At 38.8% G+C, this 25,697-nt stretch overlaps 1 protein-coding gene and 1 non-coding gene across 2 annotated transcripts in view; both read right to left on the reverse strand.

Annotated features, from left to right (window-relative positions):
• Positions 1-25,697, reverse strand: part of LOC122077887 (ABC transporter C family member 13-like) — an 81,082-nt gene that overhangs the window by 18,850 nt on the left and 36,535 nt on the right. The window contains exons 16-21 of the mRNA XM_042643784.1: positions 16,974-17,072; positions 16,770-16,862; positions 16,542-16,652; positions 16,307-16,468; positions 15,991-16,178; positions 15,641-15,830 (exon numbers count right to left, since the gene is read on the reverse strand). Of these exons, the coding sequence (XP_042499718.1) occupies positions 15,641-15,830; positions 15,991-16,178; positions 16,307-16,468; positions 16,542-16,652; positions 16,770-16,862; positions 16,974-17,072 (843 nt within the window). The remainder of the gene's footprint in view (positions 1-15,640; positions 15,831-15,990; positions 16,179-16,306; positions 16,469-16,541; positions 16,653-16,769; positions 16,863-16,973; positions 17,073-25,697) is intronic.
• On the reverse strand, positions 5,067-5,173 carry LOC122080423. Its single transcript, XR_006140718.1, has one exon. It is a non-coding gene; the product is annotated as a small nucleolar RNA R71 (small nucleolar RNA).

A 25,697-nucleotide genomic window follows, 5' to 3' on the forward strand; every position in this document is an offset into this window, starting at 1 on the left:
AGTCCATCGTTATATGCATGTGGTTGATTTATAATGTTGTGTTAGGTTGACAGTCGGTACTTAATATAATTAACCATAATCGAGCAATTTTTTTGCATGAATTCTTGCGTTCGACATTATTTAAAATCTCCATGTAACCGACTCCATTAAGTTAGAATAAGGTTTTGGATGTTTTAGTAGTTGTTTTCGTTATTTTATGTGCTGGTAATTTAAATATCTATTCTGTAATCAAATTGTATCTACTGTCAATGTTAAGAGCTAATGCAAGATTTTCAAAAAAATGTTGTATGCTTGAATCTCACTAAGTCTCAAGAAATCCTTCATCATTGCTGGCTTGATTTCCATTTAAAGTCTTCATCTAAAAGCGTAAGCTCGCCAAATAAGCCTAAGTTCAGAGGAGGCTTAAAAATATTCAATGAGATCCTTGAATTTGACTAAGAGGTTTGGTGTTGTGCTTAATTAGCAAGTTTAGGTAGAGCCTTGTCTACTTTCATTAGGTTGTCTTTAAAAGATTTACATATGGGATGGGCATGCACTACAACAAAAGAGGTCAATAACAACCCCCTTTTTTCTTTTTTTTTCTAGCACCAGTCTGGAAAGGGATAAAAATCGTCTGCAATTCCTTATCCGTGCAATACCCCCTTCAGATGGTGACACATGGATAAAGTGATTTGAACGGTTCAGATTAATCGTATATTGATCCAACTTCAACTCACTGGTTTGGAGTTGGATCAATATAGGATTAATCTGAGCCATTCAAACCACTTTGTCGACGTGTCATCCTTTCAAGGGGGTATTGTACAGAATTGTACAAGATTAGAATTACAGACGATTTTTATCAGTCTGGAAAGGGATCATGATGCTCTCCAATTCTTAGTCATGCAATTCTTGTGCAATTCTCTCTGTACACATGACACTTGCAAATTTTTAAAATCCAGTGATTGGAAGTTTTTTTAAACTCAAATCTATTTTAACCCTTCAAGTGACTTAAACTTCTACAACCGTTCGAATCTGAAAAATATACGAATGTCGCTTGTAAAGAGAATCACACAATTAAGAATTGAAGATGATCTACTCTATAAATCTCTTCTATCCGATCACATGGTATTTAATCCATGGAGAATGAAGTAAAATCTGCCTCAATTTTTTGATTTATTACTTTTCTAAATTACTTGATGATAAAATCACTTGACACCAAACAAAAATACATTAATAAGTATTATGGTTGTAATTACTTGTTTTAGTGAAACTTGGCGACTCATGATTTCACACGTCTTTACAACATGGCATGTAGGGCGGTCAGTGTGATTAAAGACCACTGTATAGTAAAAAACAAAAAAATATGAAAGACCACTTTGCCACATGGCATGTTATGTGGTAGAAGATCTCTTTGTCAAATGGAATGTTTGGTGGTCCACGTTATGTGTTAAACTTATCTTCTAGTTATGTTTCTAAATCTTATTTGATTTTTTAAAGTGGATTTCAACCAGCCCCTCGAGAAAGTACATAAATTACTAATGGGAAAAGGTTGGATATGCTGCTAGCATATACCGTATGTTACCATCCACTGTCTCTATCTCTCTCTTTCCCTTTTTAAAATGACCCTCATATCCTTCCTGAATGATAACTCATCATGTGCCTCCATTGGTGCTGTCCGTTAGCTTTCCGTATCCCGGCAGCATATCTATTCTTCTCCCATTACTATACTAATATATATATATATATATGAAAAATCATTTCTATTAAAGAAAAGAGTAGAAAAAATTACAACAAAAAACTGACAAAACAAAACAAACCATATCACCAACAAAAAATAGACAGGTTCTCCACCTTCTGCGAAACCATCAATAGGGAGAAAATACTTATTAGGTCCTAACGGGATTTTGGTCATATGCTATGACGCCTCATTCTAGAGTTATATCAAGTAAGGTAATAACATGCAAATGGAGAGCTTTTTCTGCCACAATCAAAGTGTGGGGTCTCACGTATTGAACGTACCATGCAAGCCATGATGACAAAAATAGATAGGTCTTGATAGGATTTTGGTCCAATGCAATGTGGACACATTCTAGAGTTATATCAAGTCAAGGTCATTAAGAGAGTGTCTTGCCCCAATTAGACCGGAGTTTAAATTAGTTACAGTGAGTATCCGGCGGTTAGAAGTATTCGGACACATGCTCCAAGGGATTCCTACGCACCCGATGTTCACAGCACTGATGCAATGGCTACAGATGATTTTCACACAGTAAAGCGTAGGGCCACATACAGAACGTACCATGCAAGTCATGGTGACTAAAAAGTGTTGACGAGAGGAGATGATACTAAATTCGCATAGGTTTGATCAATACTCTGCAACGTAAGGAAAGGTGAGTGACTTCGTAGTCTAGTAATTAAAGATTGACCCACAAATTATGGTGCTTGCATTTTCACAGTTATGCCCACTGTTATTGGTCTAGTGGTTTTTTTTTCCCCTAGGGTAGAAAGGGAAGGAGAAGAGAACGCTACCCATTGGCACAGGTACACACCAGCGTGTACGGCCAATGGGATAACACCTATAAGCATCTTCAGCATAAGAACAACACAGTTTTTTACATTGTTGTTGTCTAAGCATGTATCTACGCATGCGGGAAGAGTTGTTTTCTCTTTTTTGTTAGAACACTTTTTTCATCAAGTTAGGCTCCGTTTGGTATCGTTTTTGTTCCATGATGAGCACAATAATGTGTTAAATCTTAGGAAAATAAGTGTACATTTTGCCCCACTTTGGATAGTACTATTTTTATTTTTTATTTTTTTAGTTTCTAAGTTTACAAGAGAAAGTGCTTAAAGTGAATCAAGAACCAGTCCAAATGTGGGACCCACTCATTGGTAGCACATCCTCTCTCCTACAAAATCCTAAAGATTATTCTCTCTCCTTGCCACCTCACAAGATCTTGAAGATGCTATGCAGAGATTCCTTTCTGATTTAATCAAGATTGCAAGATATTGGTTAATATTGCAATGAAGGAATAGAATTTGTTAATTTTGGAAACGAATTCTCTCTTTCCTCACACAATATCTCAGAGAATGAGGATATTTACCAAGATTTTATTTTATTTTATTTTATTTTATTTCTTTTCTAAAAGAAGACTTGTAGAAGGAATGAGGCAAGACAAAAGCCCTATAAAAGCTCCTTCCTCCCCCCTACTAATTATTATTCTCCTTAGTTTATTTTCTAGTTTATGCTCAGTTTTCTTCTCTCTCTCCCTCTCTCACTCTTTAGTTTTAGTTCTTTTTCTATTTTTGTTTTAATCACTTTTATAATAGTTTTTTTTTTATGCCATTTAATGCAATCACTCTTTTATTCTTATTCAGTCTTTTATGTTTATGATTTATGCAATTGAGTTGTAATTTTTAAAGTTATAGTTCTAGGCTTAGATCTAGGTGACAAGATCACAAGCCGTGGAATATCTTTTTTTTCAAGTTCAGTTTTTTTTGTTTCAAGATTTGTTTTCTCTAGTACTAAAAATTTCAGATTTGGTTTATTCCAGATATAGTTTTTAGTACTGGTAGTATCTCAAATCACCCAAGCTTTCAATTTCAAGGGTTGAAGTTCAAGCAAGTAGGCTCCTTCAATAGTCTTCTCTCCCCCCTCTCATTCTCTCTTCTGACTACCCTTTCTTTCTTAATTTAGGATTTTATTTTCAGTTGTTACATTATTGCTATCCCTCTGCCCCAAGGTTCATGGCTAGTGTATGTGTTGGTTTTGCCCCTCCTAGCCATAGAACCATCAATTTATTGCTTTTATTTTAATTGTCTCCCTTTCCCTAAAGCCAAGTAGAGTAACCCTTGTAAGAGTGACTCTCTGGTCAAGTAGGGAAGCTCATATTATGATGGATCCCTCGGGCTAAGTAGAGAAACCTACTTGTGAGTCTCTCTCTAGCTTTACCCCCTTTCTTTTACTTTATTTTTATTTCAGTATTTTTTTTATTTATTTATTTTTTAATTACGTGGTTTTTTTTATTTTCAGTTATTTATTTATTTAATTTTAATTACGTGGCTTGCGTCTTTAATTTCTTAGATGACGAATGGTTAGGACGTTATTTTAGATACATATGTTTAGGACGGTAATTAGAATTATATCACAATCATTAATCGGTTCACTTTCACATTATTAAAAGAAATAAAAAAATAAAGTGGCTGCTTTCCCTGTGTTCGACCCGGAGCTACACTGATCCGTACACTTGCAGTTACATTTTAAATTTCAAACAAGTTTTTGGCGCCATTGTCGGGAGACAGTTCCATGTTATTTTTCACTTTCTTTTGGTAAATCGGAGTGCTTTGTTTGCTTTGTTTTATATTTTTCCTTTTCTTTTATTGAATTCCTGAGAATAACAACTTGCAATAATAGTTGTATCAATGGAGGTCGCCATGCCTCACAGTATGATAAAGACAGGTTTCGCCCTGTAGCAGTACCTCAGGAATTGACCTGAGCAACCCCGAATCCCTGCCGGTAAGCTCCCAAAAAGCAAAAAAAAAAAAGAAGTTTTGCTATCCATTCTTTTGTACCGGTCTTACTTTAGTCGTGGGTAATTTTCTGTTGCATGAGTGTTAGGTGGGTACGTAATACTAAGAATCGGTTAGAAAGAAGAGATCCAACAAGTAGTGACCATATACGTTTGCTCTCTTTAAAACCCTTCAATATGGGAGACCAACAGCAAAACCTTTCACCTAAATCTCTGAAAGATAGGTTCTACCCTGCTAGAACAGCCCAACCTTCCTGCATAGTTCTACCACAAGCCCAGGGCAATAATTTTGAACTCAAATCTCAATACATCACTATGTTGCCCCACTTCCATGGGTTGACCTCTGAGGATGCATACCTATTTCTAAGGGAATTTGAAGAGGTATGTATTCTAATTAAGATCCAACAGCTTTCTGATGATGCTGTTAAGCTTAGGTTTATCACTTTTGCATTGAAAGACCAAGCTAAGAAGTGCTTGTATGGGTTACCCACAAATTCCATAACCTCATGGGAGTAGTTCACAGTTGTCTTCCTTAAGAAGTTTTTCCCAACTCACAAGACCAATAAGCTTAGAAGTGATATCCTTCAGTTTAGGCAAAAGCCTAGTGAGTCATTTTCCAAACTTATGGAGAGATTCAAGGATCTACTCCAAGAATGCCCTCACCATGGCCTAGACCTATGGCATTTATGTCAAATAATTTATTAGGGTATTCATTACCCAACTAAACAAATGATAGAGTCTATGTGCCCTGAGGGATTCACATCCTTTACAGATGAAGGAAAGGCATGGGAATTCTTACTTGACTTAGCTGAAAAAATCCATGAGTGGGAATCAACCCAAGAGAGTGAAAGAACCATAGGAGGAAAAGGATATTTTGTGGATGGGATAGTAGCAAAGGAAGCCCATTTGGATAGCCTAATCAAGAGGATTGAGGCTATTGTTCCTAGAGAGCCATCATCAGTCAATTTGGTTAAGATTTGTGCTTGGTGCCAGTCCCCTGGACATGTCATAGAAGAATGCCCCAACACCTCTGGGGGCACTTCTAATGATAGTGTTAATGCCTTATACCAGAATAATCCATATAGTAACACCTACAATCCAGGATGGAGAAATCACCCAAATTTCTCTTGGAATCAGGGCAACCAAGCAGGACCTTCCAATTTCTATAATCAAGGTCAACCTGGACCCCAAAGGCCTCCCTTTGCACAACAATCTTTTTCTCAAAATACTTTTCCTAGGTCAAATGTAGGACCTCAGGCGAGTTTTCCTAGGGCCCCTCTCCTATCATCTTATCAGCAATTCCCTGGGTTTACCAACATTGGAGAGGCAAGTAGAATTAGTGACTTGGAAAAAAATATGGCCCTCCTCATGACAAGCCATCAAAATCTTACGAGAGAACTCACTCAAGTTGTCTCAATTATGCGTGAAAGGGAGAAGGGAACTTTACCCAGTCAACCAGAGCCTAACCCTAGGCATCATCAACCTGTTAGTTTACAAGGACCAACTAATGCACCACTGAATATAGTACAAGGTCAGACTCAACAAGGGCCCTCTAACCAATGTAATGTTGTTTATGCCCTTAGGAGTGGTAGAGAGTACCTACAGAGCTTTCCTAAATCTTCCCCATCTATTACTCCTGTTAACTCTTCTTCAATTGAGGACACAAGTGTGTCTCTTGTTCCAGGTTCGTCTGATGAACCTAAAGATTTTTCTGAAACTAAAGATGATTTGGGTGAGGAAACCAAAAATGATTCTTCTGAACAGGGGCAAATCCCTAATAGTCCTTATGTTCATCCTATCCCATTTCCTAATCGATTGGTAAACAAAAAGAAGACTGCTTCCATGGATAAAATTTTAGAAGTCTTCAAAAAGGTAGAAGTGAACATCCCTCTTTTGGATGCCATATCCCAGATCCCCACCTATGCAAAGGTACTGAAAGATTTGTGTACTCACAAACGTATCACTAGTTTGCCCAAAAAGGCGTTCTTGGCAGGTAACATTAGTTCCATAATTACTCAGCCCATAGCAGCCAAGTATAAGGATCCAGGGAGCCCTACCATATCTTGTGTCATAGGCAACACCTATGTTGAGCATGCCTTACTTGACCTTGGCGCAAGTGTGAATCTTTTACCTTACCATGTGTACAAGCAACTAGGATTAGGAGAATTGAAAGCCACTGGAACTACTCTTCAGTTGGCAGATAGGTCTGTTAAGATTCCTAAAGGGATGGTTGAGGATGTCTTACTAAAGGTGGGGGAATTTATTTTCCCTGTTGATTTCATTGTGTTAGATACTAAGCCCTTCTCAACCAAGGATGAGATCCCAATAATTCTAGGAAGACCATTCTTGGCTACCAGTAATGCATTAATCAATTGCAGGGATGGTTTCCTAAGATTATCTTTTGGTAACCAAACTATTGAGTTTAACATGTTTAGGATTGGCAAGCAACCACATATGGAAGAAGAGATCAATATGCTTGAGGATTTTCTGGATTTTTCTGATGATTTAGTTACCAACTTTGATATTGATTTTGATTCAGAATTCCAAGAGTGTATGGATGAGTTGGATGATGATAGTGAAAATTTCTTTTCTGAAGTCTTGAGTCTTCACACACTTGTGGAGCCCTTATTCCAATTCCATTCACAAACCTTCCATAGTTGAGCCCCCTAAGCTACATCTTAAGGAGTTGCCATCCAATTTTAGGTATGCTTTCCTAGGGCCTGACCAGACTCTTCCTGTAATAATTTCTTCAAATTTGACTTCTAGAGCCAGGAAGAGGAGTTACTTAAAGTGTTAAAAGATAATAAGGAAGCCTTAGGTTGGACCATGGTTGATATTAAGGGTATAGGCCCTTCCATCGTGCAACATCATATACATCTTATGGAGGATTCCAAACCATCCACGGAACCCCAAAGAAGAGCTAACCCAGTGATGATGGAAGCTATTAAGAAAGAGATCCTAAAGTGCTTGGATCATGGAATAATTTATCTTATTTCTGACAGCCAATGGGTAAGCCCAGTTCACGTAGTGCCTATGAAGTCTGGTGTGACTGTAGTTCCTAATGCCAATAATGAATTGATCCCTACCCGTGTCCAAACAGGATGGCGTGTGTGCATTGACTACAGGAAGTTAAATGCGGCAACCTGGAAGGACCACTTCCCATTGCCATTCATTGACCAGATGTTAGAGAGGTTAGCTGGACATGAATACTATTGCTTTCTTAATGGATATTCCGGCTATAACCAAATCCCAATTGCTTTAGAGGACCAACATAAGACCACTTTTATATGCCCATATGGAACATTTGCTTACAGGCGTATGCCCTTTGGGCTTTACAATGCCCCTGCTATGTTCCAACGATGCATAATGAGCATTTTTTCTGACATGGTCGAAAAATTTGTAGAAGTATTTATGGATGACTTTTCAATTCATGGGAATTCCTATTCTGAATGTCTTCATCATCTTTCCCTAGTTTTGAAAAGGTGCATATCTAAGAATTTGGTTTTGAATTAGGAGAAATACCATTTTATGGTTAAATCTGGTATTGTTTTAGGTCATGTAATATCCAAGGAGGGAATTAAGGTAGATAGAGCCAAAGTGGATTTAATTGATAATTTACCACCTCCTCAATCTGTTAAGGATGTTTGGTCCTTTCTAGGGCATGTAGGCTTCCACAGAAGGTTTATTAAGAACGTTAGTCATTTAGCCCGACCTCTCACCTCATTACTTGTCAAAGATCAAACTTTTGAGCTTTCTAAAGAGTGCCTAGAATCCTTCAAACAACTTAAGAAGGAGTTGACCAATGCACCCATTGTTCAACCACCTGTTTGGACTGAACCTTTTGAATTGATGTGTGATGCTTCAGATTTTACCATAGGAGCAGTTTTAGGTCAAAGGATTAATAAGTTACCCACTATCATTTACTATGCTAGTAGGACCTTAAATGATGCACAACTCAATTATACAACCACTGAAAAAGAATTTTTAGCTGTTGTGTTTGCATTAGAAAAGTTTCGGTCTTACTTAGTTGGTTCACATGTGGTAGTGTATACTGATCATTCTGCCCTCAGATACCTAGTTCAGAAGAAGGATGCCAAAGCTCGTCTCATTAGGTGGGTTTTACTTTTGCAAGAGTTTGATTTAAAAATTAGGGATAAGAAAGGAGTTGAAAACCTAGTTGCAGACCATTTATCCCGGCTTCCCAATTCCTTGACTGTTGATTCTCCAGTCAACGAGAACTTTCTAGATGAGCAATTATTTGCAATGTCCAGTGAACCATGGTTTGCTGACATTGTCAACTTCTTAGTTTCAGGTGTGACTCCGGATCACTGGTCCACCCAAGATAAGTATAGAGTTTCATTCCCAAGTTAAGCACTTTTTTTGGGATGATCCTTATTTGTTTAAGATATGTCCGGATCAGATTATCCGACGATGTGTTCCTGATCATGAACAACATTCCATTCTCTCCTTTTGTCATGATCATGCATGTGGTGGACACTTTGGACCTAAGAAGACTGCCGCAAAGGTTCTCTAATACTGATTTTATTGGCCCACTCTTTTTAGAGATGCTTTTGATTTTTGCAAGGCTTGCCTTGCCTGCCATTCTTTTGGCCGTATCAATAAAAAGAACATGATGCCCCTCAACCCTATTTTGGTAGTTGAGATCTTTGATGTATGGGGCATCGATTTTATGGGACCATTCCCTAATTCCTTTGGGAATTTATACATACTTTTGGCCGTTGATTATGTTTCTAAATGGATAGAGGCCATACCTTATAAATCTAATGACCACAAAGTGGTGGTCCAGTTTCTCAAAGAGAACATTTTTTCCCGCTTTGGTGCACCACGTGCAATAATTAGTGATAGGGGTACTCATTTTTGTAATCAGCCTTTTGAGGCCCTAATGAAAAAGTATGGGATCACCCATAAGTTATCTACCCCTTATCACCCCCAAACTAGTGGTTAAGTGGAGGTGTCTAATAGGCAAATTAAACAAATCTTGGAGAAAACTGTTAATCCCAACCGTAAGGATTGGTCCCTTAGGCTCATTGATGCCTTGTGGGCCCATCGGACTGCATTCAAGACTGACATTGGCCAGTCACCCTACCGTTTGGTGTATGGGAAAGCTTGTCACTTACCAGTTGAGTTGGAGCATAAGGCCTTTTGGGCTATTAAGAAGCTTAACTTTGATTTGTCTGATGCGGGAATTCATTGTAGGCTCCAACTATTTGAGTTGGAGGAACTTAGGAATGATGCCTATGAAAGTTCTAGGATTTACAAGGAAAAGACCAAAGCTTTCCATGATAAACACATTCTGCGTAAATCTTTTACAATTGGTGATAAGGTCTTATTGTACAACTCTCGATTGCATCTTTTTCCTGGTAAGCTTAGATCCCGATGGGATGGCCCGTTTATTATCCATAATGTATATCCCCATGGGGCTGTGGAGATTTTGAATCCAGGAATAGGGGTAATTTCGAAGGTTAATGGTTAGCGTTTGAAACCATTCCTGGAGTTTCCTACTACTAGTAGTGAAGAAGTCATGGATCTCCATGAACCTTTTTACACTGATGACTAATTTTTAATCAGGTATGACCCCCTTGCATTGTCTTTGCTTTTAATTTTTTTCCATGCATTGAGGACATTGCATGACTTAAGTGTGGGGGAGGGAAACCAGTTTTTGCTTTTTTTTCACTTTGTTTTGTTTGTTTTTCTTTTTATTTTTGAGCTTGCTAAGGATGAAGTCCTACTTTGGCTTTTGGCTAATGATCAGACCATTCAGATGCTTGTTGTATGAAAATAAAAGTTTTGACGAAGGTACCCATTTTGAACGTATAAAACCTTGTTGAGAAGAAAGAAACAAGCATGTGTCTTGAGATGGGACTTTCTTTTGAAAAATAAGAGACCCCTGTTTTATAGTGATGGACCATATGTAAGTCTATGGGTTCCTTGTACTTTTGATTTGGAGTTGAGACCTTTTTAATTTGGCATGGGTTGACAAATACACAATTTTAGATGAAATGTGAAATGTGGTATAAAGAAGAATAAGAGTTGATTCCCTTGGAACTAGACAGGGCATTGCGCCTCAGGAAGCGTGGTGTCTTGATCGAAATTTCTTGGGAGAAAACTTCTGAAGTAACTCTAGCATCACTGCCTTTGTGGGCATATGCAAAAAGTGAAGCTACATAGTAACTTGGGTGTCTGGTGTTTGCTCCACCATGTCATTCAAGCCAAAAGTAGTGGAGTAGAATAGAGTTTATTATTCTAAAAAAAAAAAATGTGCAAATGTCATTATTGCTTGGTAACATGTTTGGTCAAAAACACTCCAACGCCTTAGTCATTGGTTCCCTATTTCTTCACAAGTGGTTTTGCCTTAAGATAAGGATGTTTTGGAAGAGACGAGGTGAGTTCCAAATTAAGAAATATGCTAGTGCCTGGAATTGATAAAGGGTAATAAAAGTTCAAGTGTGGGGGTCCCTTGTAAGAGAAATTATCTTTGCTCCGGATCGGTATGAGTCTTACCTTTAGCCAAAGTTGGGATTTATTTATTCTGAATTTTGGGTGTATATTCACTGCAAACACCCACGAGACACAACTCGTCCACTAGGGGTGACCTAGGGGTTTAAAGGCTTGTTGCACATGCTAAGTGCAACCGTGATTCCTACGAAAGTGAGTTAGTTTTTTTGTTTTTATTCTTTTTCTTTTTGTTTTGCTCGAGGACTAGCAAAGTCTAAGTGTGGGGGAATTCTGATGAGCACATTTATGTGTGAAATCTAGGGTAGTAAAACATGCATTTTACATATTTAGAATGGAGCTACCTTGGGTTTTACTCTCTTTTTGCAGGTTTTATATTTTCAAGGCCTTAAGGACTATCGGACGCTATATCTTCAATTTTACACGTAAAGTGGTCCTATTTATTTTCATGGTTGCGAAGAGGACGAAATTCTGAGCAAGATGGACGTTGTTCAATTAAAAGTACACATTCGTTTGGTCACCCGTACAAGTGATTATTCTTTTCGGGCCAGAAAAAGAATAATAGATCAGAACTGAACCGAGATGTAGAACCAGCCCGTTTGCAATTGTCCCAGAGGTACAAAGAATATTTCAAATGCCAACAAGGATCGATGAACCACATCCTTAAGTGATTGAAGATTTGTTTTTGGTAATAACAACTACCTAGTGTAGTTGGTGAGCTATGGTGTGCAAAATTCCCTTGCTCACCAAGAGGTCTCAACTTCGAATCTCATGGTTGTTTTTTTTTAGAGAATTTTGTTGAAGATTTCCTGCTTTTCATTCACTTAAAGCACTAAGGGCATGGAGGGGATTTCCACATCAAATTAGAAGCAAGGAAAATCGTGGAAGCAAGAAGAGAAAAAAAAAGGAAAGGAAAATCGTGGAAGCAAGAAGAGAAGAAAAAAAAAGGAAAGAAAAAAAGGGAGAAATAAAGATTGTCTAAATCTTCTCTCTCCTCCACATCATCACCAAAGATTGTCCAAATCACACAAAGTAAGAAGAAATCGTCCCTAGGAGAGAGAAAAAAGAAGAAAAATAAATTAGAAAAAAAAAGGAAAGAAAATAAGCAAAAAAATTATAGGAAATTTCTCTAAATTTATTTCTCTTCTCTCTCCTCCATCTTAGCACTTTTGGACTCAAAAGATCTCACAATCAATTGTGGGTTTCTCCCTTTTAGGAAAGAGAAATTTGTTACCCTACCTCCCCATTCCCTATAAATACAACTCATGTAAGAGGAGGAGAGACAATTCATTCTTCTTCTAGTTTTTTTTTTAGTTGCTCTCTCTTTCTCTTGCTCCCTCTTTAGTTTTAGTTCTTCTTTATATTTTCTTTAATCACTTTTGTAATAGTTTTTTATGTCAATTAATGCAAGCACTCTTTTATTTTTATTCAGCCTTTTTATGTTTATGATTTATGCAATTGAGTTGCAATTTTTTTAAGTTATAGTTCTAGGCTTAGATCTAGGTGACAAGATCACAAGCCGTGGAGCAATTTTTTTTTTTTTCAAGTTCAAGCATTTATTCAAGTAAGTAGGCTCCTTCAGTAGTCTTCTCTCCCCCCTCTCATTCCCTCTTCTGACTACCCTTTCTTTCTTAATTTAGGATTTTTATTTACAGTCGTTACATTATTGATATTTTCCCCCAAGGTTCATGGCTAGTGTATGTGTTGGCTTTGCCCCTCTTAGCCATAAAACCATCAATTTATTACTTTTATTTTAATTGTCTTCCTTTCCGTAAAGCCAAGTAGAGTAACCCTTGTAAGAGTGACTCTCTGGTCAAGTAGGGAAGCTCATATTATGATGCATCCCTCGGGCTAAGTAGAGAAACCTACTTGTGAGTCTCTCTCTAGCTTTATCTCATTTCTTTTACTTTATTTTTATTTCAGCATTTTTTTTCCTTTATTTATTTATTTATTTTTTTAATTGCGTGGGTTGTTTATTTTCAGTTATTTATTTATTTAATTTTAATTGCGTGGCTTGCGTCTTTTAAATTCTTAGATGACGAATGGTTAGGACGGTAATTAGAATTAGGTCACAACCATTAATCGGTTCACTTTCGCATTATTAAAAGAAATAAAAAATAAAGTGGCTGCTCTCCCTGTGTTCGACCCGTAGCTACACTGATCCGTACGCTTGCGGTTACATTTTAAATCTCAAACAATGCATATTGGAGTCTTTGTGTCTTTGTTAAGTACACACGTCTAATTTATACACCCATTCAAGGAATTCCCCACGAAAATAATGTGGCTGAGCATTAGATTGGGCAGCAGTAGCCTCTCTTAGCTCTACCATCTGTTGGTAAAAACCATCCATCATTGCAGTCAAGGTTTGGAGAGATTTCCACACATCCTCCAGCGAAATTTGTTTGGAGCTTTCTTCAGCCATAGCTCTGATACCACTTAATGCAAGAGTAGATTACAAGTAAACTACCCCAGCAATTTATAACCCCAAACAAGACAAATAGGACACAACAACTAACTTGGTAATAACCAGAAATAAGACCAGGAAACAAGGAAATAAGGCCATCAAATAAACCCCCAAGGATACAATAGCAATGCAGGAGCAAGACCAACCCAAAACCCAACCCGATAGGAGAAAGAAAGACCTGCAATACGGCTAGAGAGAGAGAGAGGTGCGGCTAGGTCTATGGGGCTCCAATTGAGCTGAAAATTTGGTCGATTGTAGGGCCCAGGGGGTATAAAAACCCCTAAAGTTAAAGGTCTTCTGACGGCTGGTTTGCAAGATATGTACATTCTTGATTTCAGCCCTAAGTGAGAGAAAACTGAGGGAATCTTCAAGATCTGTAGTAGGGCTGCTTGGGCAGCAAGAAGAAGAGGATCGAGTGATCCTTGGGTGGCTGTGAACACTCTCTGAAAAGGACCTGCAGATCAAAGGTTAATTGGGGAAGGAAGAGGATATCAATCTCTCTCCTAATTTCTCTAGGAGTGCTGGTCGATTCTGTCTTTGGGGATTTGAATAGGTCTGATATTCTCACTAACAATAAACAACAATAGTTGGTAATAACAATAGAAAATTAGAAAAAAGGAAAGAAAGAAACAAGACAAGTGTGGGTGGGATTGGCTATCTTAGCCCAGGCATCTCATCCACAGCTATCCTGGCTGTTTAAGCAATTGACTGCAATCATTCATTATTCAAATATGAAATTATGAGTATATAAGTTCTTCTATTTATAGAGGGCAGAATAGCAATCAAACTACAACTAGGAGCTAGTTTCCAAATAGGACTAGACACTCCTAGTACAACTAGGACTTCAAATAGAACTAAGACTAGAGCTCCAACATGGAGTAGGACTAGAACTCCAATATGGAGTAGGGTTAATTAACTAATCATTTACTAATAGGGAAACCTAAACTGAGTAAAACTGAAATAACAAAGGAAATAGACTCAAAACAAGACTCTAACTAAAATAATAAAGTAAATCCCGTTTTCCTACTTTCTACCCATATTCTAAGCCCATTAAAGTGACCCATTACAAAGAAAACCCATGGGATCAAAAGCCCAACACATACATAACCCAACCTTAGGATTATTTGCAATAAAATAAGCCTATTAAGTGACTTATCTACATCAAGTGATATAGGGTTTAGACTTGGATTAGGTTTTGGGTAGGATAGGGCTTAGTGCACGGAGAGAGAGGGTAGCGCAAGAGGGATTTGGCGTAAGGAAGGAGGGTTTCAGTGCAAGAATGGGTTTGGCACAAGGTGGCTTTGGATGATGGAGGGTTTGGCGTAGGATGGTTTTTGGTAGGATTTCGCACAAGATGGTGGGTGGCGATGGGTTCTTTGTGTTGGGAGGAGAGCTCGCAGGGTTTTTTGGGGTTGCGTAGGGTAAGGAGAGATCACAGGTTGAGTCTTGGGATGTGGAGCGCAGCAGCATAAGGTGAATGGAGATGGTTCTTGTGCAAAAAGGGGCAACAAGGGCTGATAATTCTTGCGCAAAAGGGTGGCGGGCTGTGAAAACCGCAAATGGGGAATTCTAGAGGAAGAAGAAAAAGATGGGGGGGGGGAATTTGGGTTTGGGGTTTGGTAGTCAGACTTGCTCTGATACCATGAAGAATTGGGGTTATACGGACTTGTGCATTAATGAGCACTATCCTCCTCTATTTATAATAAAAAAAATCCTTAAAAAGGGCTTAACGGTCCATTTGGATATAACCCCTAAAACCCATTATTCAACAGGTCCAAACCTGGGAAGTTTCGGTTTTGGCCAGGGTTGAAACCTGGAATCTTGCCTAGCTGGTATCTGGAATAATTTCAAATTAATTTATAAATTTATAAATGATTCATTGCTCATTTTGGAAATTTGGTGACAAGATTTTTTTATCTGCTGATTGGTATATGATCATTGAAGTATCAAAGATAATGCTCTTAATGTAGTGGAAATCTAGATAAAGATTATTTTTCAAAAAAATGAAAAAGTAAATCTGCATGGCAACAGTATTGGTTAAGAATGGTCCAGTTTCTCCAAATTAATGTTCGTAAGATGATGCTGTAAGCAAAGGAATAGCATGGAAGCTCATTTTCATATCTTCTTATTTTCTTGAACCGTGTAAAACAGTTTGAAGTTTAAAGGATCAGTACAGTTCATGCTATAAGTTTTGGTATACCTTGGAAGACTTCAAAAATGCGCGTGCAAGGCATAGGAGTTGCCGTTGCCCAACAGAGAATGAAGATCCAGCCTCTTTTACATGACTATCCAGACCTCCAGCTGCTTCTACTTCCTCCTTAACATGACATTTTTCTAGTGCATGCCAAATTTTAGCATCACTTGTCATCCTGGATGGATCTAGGTTGTCCCTGGAAATTTGCAAGAGATACAAGCACATGAACTTCTTGGTTACAGGAAAAAGTCGGACTCCATCAATTTATATTTTAACCTTTTGCCTCATAAATAGAAAGCATTCTATGTTGAATGGATAAGTTGATAAATTTATTTCGTCAGAAAAAAACAGGACACCTTAATGTTCCTTCAAATAAGAATGGGCTCTGTGGAACCACTGCAAAATGTGTACGCAAGTCTCTAATGGCAACATCTGCCACATTTATGCCATCCACCAAAATAAAGCCCCCACATATTGGGCTAAGTCGAAAAAGAGCATTTATCACACTAGATTTCCCAGCACCTGTTCTTCCAACAATTCCAACCTGATTGAATACAACAATAAACCAGTAGGGAGTGTAAACATTGGTCTAAAATTCTGATGAGGAATGGCATACTGTATAACTGGACAAAGAAAGAAGGTTTCCTAGAACAGTCTTTTACATAGACTGACCTGTGTGCCTCCTGCAATATCAAAAGTGACATCATGCAAAGCAGCTGGCGAAGATGGCATATATCTCAATGTAACATGCTGAAATTGAATCTGTCCTTGGAAGGGCCAATCTGCTTCTATAAATTGGCGTCCTTGAAGTTCTTCTTGAGGAACATCCATATACTAAAAAGAGTGGCAGACAATGTATTACAGATCAGTGGAGTAGTAATAAATCAAGTGATTTCTCTATTCATACCTGAAGAACCCTTTCAACAGAAACCATTTCCTTCTCGGTTTCAGTGAAACTTGCTAAAAAGCTGCTGAGCAAAGAGACCATTGGAGCTGCATATGAGAGAGCCAAGCCAACCTGTATCAAATTGAAGCATCCTATAACTTAACAATGATTCAAATCATACAACAAAGATAAAAAAATGACACTCAGATGATGAATAGTTAGTAAAAGCTGAGGCTTTGGAAAGCTTACTAGTCCAGGTGTACCAAGACTAATTAGGAAACTGCCATGAGATCCAATGATAGCCATCACAGCAATAAAGGAGATAACAAATGCTGCTAGCAACTGAAAAAGATCATTAATCACTAAATGCATGGAGAAGGTTGCAGATATTATGCTTGAGAATCAAATTCATAATTGATGTGCAAGAGTACTGAAAAGAAAAATAGTGCATACTTGAAGGCGCAGGGAGAGCCACAAACTTGCTGTTATCTCTGAGTAGGAGGTTTGCTGATATACCGATACATTCTTGGTAAATTTAGCCAAGAAAAATTCCTGTTAGTAGATCAATGGAAGCGGTTAGCCTTTAGGGCTCACCAATATAATATTATATAGAATAAGTGTTTGAGTGATACAAGTGTTAAGAATCATAAATATTGTAACGCAGGGGCAGGGGTGTAAAGTTATTCTTGTCATACCCTCGCTGTTTTATCGTACTCATGGGTGCTCTTTGTCTAAGGGCAGTTTTGTACTTCAACTTATAAGGTCCTATTATAAATATACATCTAGTGCAACTGATTGGAGTTTAACTCCATTCTCTCCAACTGGTAGCCTCTCTTGCTTCCTTCTATATTCTTCTTCCTCTTCTTCTCTCTTTTTTCTCTTTGATTATTCTTTGTTGTTTGTCGGTTGCTTGAAGTTTAAATCTGGCATATGGTATTGGAGCTTGGTTGAAATCTTTTCTTCAAAAGCTTGATATTTTGTCCAATAGACCTATGGACATGTATTCCGATAATCAGTTTATCACCAAGATTGCTAGTAATCTAGTGTTTCATGGAAGGACTAGGCATATTGAAGTTGACAGCCATTCATAGTATGTACCAGATCATCAGGGGAGACAGAGCCACATCCAAATCCTTAGAAGGTTGCTTGGATGAACAACATTAATCTCAAAGTCACAGATAAGTGTTTGATCACATATTCTACTAGTGGATTTAAGGATAAATTCCAATGTGACGTGTTCCCTCTGAAGGTGTGCCATATCCTTTTTGGTCGATTGTGGTTGTTTGATAAGTACAACATTGTGGTTTTGCCAACACCTATGATTTCAAGCATGGAAACAAGACTAAGAAGTTTTATTCTGCCAACGAAATTAAGCTAAAAAAGATGGTGGGATTGTTCCTCATTTAGTGTTTTCCTTCAGACGGTCTCCTTGGTCCTTTTTCCAACTTGACTCCGTCGAGTTCTTTTCAGAGGAGGAGAGTTGATGCAGATATAGTTGCACTAGACTGGTTGGACCAGCATAACCGGCTTTGGAAGCCAAGAGTCAAGAAGAATCGGTCCAACCTAGGGTTTTGGTCCAACAAAGGTTGGAAGTAGTTAGTAATAGTTTATTATTTTATTTTGTCTTTTATTTCACAGAGTATGAATGTGGGAGTTAGAGTCAGTTTAGACCTTATTTCCTTTTTTGACTACTTTCCTAGTTTAAACTAGCTTCTATTTCAATTGGTTTCTAATTCTATCTTTTATTTTCACTATATATTGGCTGTAATCGATTGACAAGGTTAGAGTGAACTGAAAAATGAATTGGGAATTGATTGTGCTATGTAAGTGTCTTCCCTTTCCCCTGCTACTCTGATATTCCCCTTCACTAAGGCTCCTCCATCAAAGCAGAGGAGCAGAGGAGGTGTAGGAGTCAGAGTTGGAGCCAGAGCCGGAGCCAATTCGATTCATTAGGGAGACCTAGTTTTATCATTCCACACAAGATACAAACCACGATGCATGTCCATCCTCATGCATAGGCTACACAAGAAGGCCATGTCTTTGGTTTCGACCGGATGAGCAAGTTGATTGTATAGGCATTGATTGTTTATCTAGAACTTCTGGAGGAATGAGTATAGAGGACAACAAAGAAATTTGGCACTGGAGTGCCACCCTTTGCCGGAGAGAGTAGCTGGTTGGAGTTTAGTGCATATAGTCATTTCATTGGCCGGGGGAGCATGCATATTTTTCCAAGCGTTCATAGTTTTGAGTATGAAACCACTCACAGAGACATTATTGTTAGAATATGTGTATTAGGGGCACATTAAGAACTATTTTATATTAAGTTGTCCTTACATGTAATTTTTTTTATTTTCTTTATTTCTCTTTCACCTCCCTAAGGGAGGAATATGTAATTTCCAAAACTAATATTTGAATGTAATATGGGTGAGATGAGTAAGAGCACATTCATGATTTTGCTCCCACCGTAACTCCTCTTTCTCTCTTATTCTCTCCTTCTTCTTCCTTCATCTCCTCATCTTCTTCCCTCATCTCTAACCTTGGTACTTCTTATTTCTAACTTGGTATCAGAGCTAATAGAAAGGTTTGAGAGTCGACCAATCCCTTCTATTTTCATTCTTTAAGTCTCTCCTGGAACCCTAAAAGAAAGAGGGGTCCATTAGAGGCTATACTATATAAAAAGCTATACAAGAAAGCCTAATGGAGTTGTCAAAACAAGTTGAAGACACTTGGAGGGAGATTTGAAGGCTACAAAAACAGTTTGGAGCTCACAAAGAGAGAAGAATCTCTCCACAGCATTACCGCCCCTGCCTGGTTCGATTCCTTTTCTCTCTCTCATCCATGCAGGGTTGGGAGAGTGGAATAGCTCAATAGAATCGCCCAGGGGTCTACATTTAACTCCCCAAGCCTTGCTTCCTGATTTTGTGTGCTGTTAGAGTTCTACTCCATTCTCTATGTGCTGCCAGGTTTCTTTTTTTCTGGTTTTATGGTCTGAAATGGATGGTAGATTGTGTTTTGGCTGTGTTTGCTAGATGCTCCCTCTAGTATGATGCTTGTATGTGGTCGTTAGATGATGCTCCATAGTTGAAGTGTTTTTTATTGGCTTTGCCTCAAGTCTCTATGGGTTACTAGCTTGTTGTTTTTTTCGAGTTCCGAGAAGAAGACCTTTTTGGGGCTGGTGTTCCACTTTGCTTTGGATTCCCCTTTGGAGTGTTGTTTAGGGACATCCTTACATTATGTTTGATCTCACGGAACCTTTGGAAGCTACATCGGGTGGGTCGAGTAGTACCAACCCCCAGTTCGATTGTTTTTGACAATCTTAACACCCAGATTTCTCTTATGAAGTTGGATAGTACCAACTACATGGATTGGTATTCTGTGAAGCTATCCCTGCGGAATAGAGGGAGGCTAGGATATATAACTGGGGCTATCGAGGCTCCCACTGTCGCAGACCCTGGGTACCAGAAATGGGAAACTGCAAACTCCACTGTCATGACTTGGCTACTTTTCTCCATAAAACCTGAGATAGGTAGGAGATTTATATGAAAGGAAACTGCCAAGGATATCTGGGATAGTTTCTAGGACCTATGACAGGGTAAATGACTCTGTGAAGGTCTACCAACTTCAACAGGCACTCTCCATGAAGAAGGGGATTAAGTCCATTTCTGACTACTATAACACTGTTATAGGACTCTGGGAGGAGTATGACCATTACCGAGATCTTCATTTGACCAATCCTGATGAGGAAGCCAAGGTCTATATATCACTTGAAAAAGAGCGTGTTTTGATACTTCTAGGTGGGCTGAATTCAGAATATAAGAAGATCTGGATACAGATTTTGGGCCGGTCACCCCTACCTACACTTGATGAGGTGTGTAGCTACCTCCTGCGTGAGGAAACCAGGAGAGGTGCCATGGATTCTACACCTTCACTTGAGCGCTCTGCTCTTTCCTCCACTTTTCACAGAGAATGGCGTGGAGGCAGCAGAGGTCAAGGGACCTCCTGTGGAGATGATAGGGATAGACGCCAGTGTGGCTATTGTGGGAAACTTGGACACATACTCGAGATAGGTGCTGGGTTCTTCATGGCTGTCCTAGTACACATGGTGGATCTACTGGCACACGTGGTGGCCGTAGAGGAGGGGCTACAGCCCATGTTACTATGACAGAGACTGATACTAGAGACTCCTCACGGGCAGATACCAGCTCATTCTTTAGGGATGATATTGTAGTGCTTCACTGGTTCATGTCTCAGCTTGATAGCCCGTTTACCTCACAAGATGCCTCAGCTTCTGCTACGCATGTCACCACCTCTGCACCTTTTACAGCTCCATCGTGGGTCATCGACTCTGGTGCCATTGATCACATGACCGGAACATTCCATTACTATGACTCCTACTCCATTTGCTCTAGTAAGGAGCAAGTCCGAGTAGCTGATGGTACTTTCTCCTCTATCTCTGGTAAAGGCAATATTCCCATTACCTCTTCCATTTCACTTGCTTTTGTTCTTTATGTCCTTAACCTTACCTTGAACCTATTGTTTGTGAGCACTTCAACTAAAACTCTGAATTGTTGTATCCCATTTTTTCCTTCTCATTGCCTTTTTAGGATTTGGGGACGAAGAAGATTATTGGCAGTGGACGTGAGGAGGGCGGCCTATACCGTCTTGAGCTGCAGTGACCTTTTTTGCCTACACCACAGTCCTATGTATGTGGTCGTAGTGATGTTAGCTCTACAGACTCTGTGATGCTTTGGCATCAACGTTTGGGAAATCCATCTTTTGTTATGAGAAAACAATTACCTTATTTGTTCACATATTTTTTTACTCATGTATTTCATTGTGAACCATGTACTTTTGCTAAACATTGTTGTTCATCTTATCCTTATCATGGTAATAGATCTGTTGTTCCTTTTCATATTGTGCATATTGATGTTTGGGGACCTTGTCCCACTACCTCCCTGTTTGGCCCTCGCTATTTTGTTTCTTTTGTGGATGACTTTTCTCATTGTACTTGGACCATTCTTATGAAGCATAAGAGTGATGTTTATGATGCCTTCAAAAACTTCTATCAAATGGTCCATACTCAGTTTGAAACCAGGATCAAAATTGTCCAGTCTGATAAAGGGGGGGAGTACATGTATGGTGGTTTACAAGACTTTTTTTACTGACAATGGTATTGTCCACCAACTTGCTTGTGTTGATATACCCCAACAGAATGGGGTAGCTGAGAGGAAAAATCGCCATTTGTTAGAAGTTGGTAGAAGTCTTTTATTTGGTATGCATGTGCCTAAAAATTTTTGGTCTGAAGTTGTTCTTGCTGTAGCTTTCCTCATTAATTGCATGCTTACAAAGATTCTTGGGTCTCAAAACCCAATTGCACTCTTATCTCCTCAGTCTCCTGCTTTCACTCTTCCTCCAAAGGTGTTTGGTTGTGTTTGTCATATGCATGTTAACAAATCCTCCTGCACCAAACTCGATCGCAGGGCTCTAAAATGTCTTTTCCTTGGGTATTCTTCCACCACCAAAGGCTACAAGTGTTATCACCCTTCATCTTGTATGTGATTTCTTTCCAAAGATGTCATCTTTCTTGAGTCTGTCCCTTATTTTGCACCTCATCAACATCCTCTTCAGGGGGAGAATGGAAATGAAGGTGAAAAGGCTGCTGATGCCATTCCATTTCTTACCCCATTGCCTCTTACTCCTTTTTCATTTGATATTGGTAAACATAAAGGGGTGGATGATGTTGCTACTGTGGATGAACCGTGTACAGAGAAGGCTCTTGTTATTGTGTACACAATAAGGACAAAGAAGACCTGCAAAGAGTCCCCTTTGTCTCCACGTCCTGAGCTTTCTCTTCCTCAGTCAGGTAACATCTCCTCCCCTCATTTGGAGTTGGATCTTCCTATTGCTGTTCGTAAGGGTAAGAGAGGTTGTAATAATCCTATAGCCCAGTTTGTTTCCTATGATGCTCTCTCTCCTACAGGTGTTGCTTTTACAACTGCTCTTTCCTCTGCTTCCATCCCCAAAACTGTTACTGAAGCTATGTCAGACCCTAAGTGGAACAAGCCATGTCTGAGGAAATGATGGCTCTTGAGAAGAACTGTACCTGGAAACTGGTTAACCTTCTCAGGGGGAGAATCCCAATTGGATGCAGATGGGTCTACATGGTCAAGTACCGATCAGATGGTGCTATTGAGAGATACAAGGCAAGATTGGTGGCCAAAGGGTATAGTCAAGTGTATGGGAATGACTATCAGGAGACCTTTGCTCCTGTGGCCAAATATAACTATATAAGAGATCTTTTATCTGTGGCAGCAAACGGAGATTGGCCCTTATATCAGTTAGATGTGAAGAATGCCTTCCTTCATGGAGATTTAGAAGAGGAAGTAAATATGCAGCCCCCTCCTGGCTTTAAGTTTCTGGGAGCCGATGGGAAGGTGTCTCCTAAAAAGGCACTTTATGGTTTGAAGCAATCACCAAAGGCTTGGTTTGAGAGGTTGAGACAGGCCATTCTAAAAAATGGATACTCCCAGAGTCAAGCAGATCAACATTATTTACTCGGAGAGATAATGGCACCATCACAACATTGATTGTGTATGCTGATGATATTGTGGTGACTGGAGATGATGATGAGGATATAACTAGGTTGAAAGCTTATTTGGCTAAACAGTTTGAGATAAAGGATCTAGGACACTTGAAATATTTCTTGGGTATTGAAGTGTCAAGATCTAAGAAGGGAATGAATATATGCCAGAGAAAACTTGTTCTAGATCTGTCGAAGGAAACATGAATGCTGGGATGTAAACCAGCAAGTTCTCCTAATGAGCAAAATCATAAGTTAGGAGAGGATTGTGGCTCTTCCCTTGTTGATGCAGGGAAGTACCAGAGGCTAGTGGGGAAGCTGATTTATTTGTCTCTAACTCGCCCAGACAATTCTTATGCAGTGGGAGTTGTGAGCCAGTTTATGCATGCACCCAAGAGTGGGCACTTGGATGCTATGTACCGTATCCTCATAAATTTGAAGTCCTCTCCAGGAAAAGGACTTTTGTATGCCAATAACAATCACTTAAGGATTGAAGGCTATTCCGATGTTGATTGGGCTAGATCCATTTCTAACAGGAGATCTACATCTGGTTAGTGCACATTCATGGGTCGTAATTTGGTTACATGGAGAAGAAATAGCTAGTTGTAGCCAGATCCAGTGAAGAGGTTGAGTACAGAGCAATGGCTTATGCTGTTTGTGAGCTTACTTGGTTGTGTCGGTTGGTTCTCGAGTTGGGGTATGACACTGAAGGACCTATAAGACTCTACTGTGACAACAAAACAGCAATAAGTATTGCTCACAACCCAGTACAACATGATAGAACAAAGCACATTGAAGTAGACCGGCATTTCATCAAGGAGAATATTGATTCTGGTAATATTTGTACACTCTTTGTGAGGACAGGTGATCAATTGGCGGATATCTTCACCGAAGGACTTATTCCTCAGCAGTTCAGTACCCTCTTATGCAAGTTGCGAATGCATGATATTTATTCTCCAGCTTAATGGGGAGTGTTAGAATATGGGTATTAGGGGTACATTAGGAACTGTTTTATATTAAGTTGTCCTTACATATAATTTTTCTTATTTTTCTTATTTCTCTTTCACCTCTCTAAGGGAGGAATATGTAATTCCCAAAACTAATATTTGAATGTAATATGGGTGAGATGAGTAAGAGCTCATTTACGATTTTACTCCCGCCATAACTCCTCTTTCTCTCTTCTTCTCTCCTTCTTCCTTCATCTCCTCCATCTTCTTCCCTCATCTCTAACCTTAGTACTTCTTATTTCTAACTATTGTATCGTTCTTTATGGGCAACTTCTCCGAACCATCCCACCAGTTATACATACTGCCAGCACCATCAAATCATATTCGTTGGTTCTTCACATTACGGTGACCTATACCCTAGGATAGGTTACCTTTAGTTAGTAAATGAGGCCATTTACAGGCAACTCTAAAGACTTGGAGCTGAGGTGTCTATGCTAATCATACTTTGCAATTCGTACTATTTCATGAATAATAAATCAAAATTATGTTTCTTCATTCATGGGCCTAATTTACTTGTTTTACTTGACTATTTTGTCTTCTAGTACTAAAATGATATGTAGGATGGGCAATATTATAAGTCATATAAATAGGGTTCGGCGTTTACTGCCAACCAAGGGTGAAAATTCAAAACACTCTCAAAGCAAACAAATAAAAGGAAAAAAAAAAAAGAGAATTCGATGGAGGGTTGAGAAGGGGGAAGAAGAACTAGTGAATGGGCATCTCACCCTTAGGTTTAGGCATCTCACCTAGAGTATCTCACCCAACTGCATCCCATAGCTCAACAACATAAGCCATTTTTTTTTTCCATTCATAAATTCGTGTTCAATGTTGTAGCTCCTTACAAACTTATATAGAAGACTCAAAACTGATTTAAACACTAAAAAGGAAAGGCCTAACCCAATCCTTAACTAATTGGGAAACCTAAACTAACTAGAAAACTGAAATAACAAAGGAAATAGACCAAAAATAGGACTCTAACTAAACTAATGAATTAAATCTCGTTTTCATACTTTTTACCCATATTTTAGGCACATTCAAGTGGCCCATTACAAAGGAAACCCATGGGATCAAAGGCCCAACACATATATAACCCAACCTAAGGCTTATTTGCAATAAAATAAGCCCATTAAGTGACTTATCTGAATCATCGAGTTACTTGAATTATATGGATGGCTTGGCTTGATCTTCAAGTTAAACTCCACCATTCCATTACAAAAGTGTCTTAAGTAGCTTGATATCTCTACTTTGATGCTTGGACTCAAGGAGGAGCTTCTCAATGCTTGGAACCTGGTTACTCATTGCAACACTTGGAAGAGCAAGTAACTTCTTCACTCACAAATAGATTGTAAGCACCAAAACATATGAACCATTAAAATCATGGATTGTTCATTCAACAATTGTTACCTCAACAAGGGCCCCAAAAAAGAGGGGAAAAGAAAAATTTTACAACAGGGACAGATGAGAAACCAAGCCCTAATCATCTGGGGGGAAGGAGGGTTGAAGAAATGAAAACAATGAGCCTGTTGCTTGGGGGTGTCAACACAACTAGAGGAGACTTTAAAGATTTTGCAACAAACATCAAAATCTACA

Source organism: Macadamia integrifolia, chromosome 5 (genome assembly GCF_013358625.1).
Source record: "Macadamia integrifolia cultivar HAES 741 chromosome 5, SCU_Mint_v3, whole genome shotgun sequence".
NCBI lineage: Eukaryota > Viridiplantae > Streptophyta > Magnoliopsida > Proteales > Proteaceae > Macadamia > Macadamia integrifolia.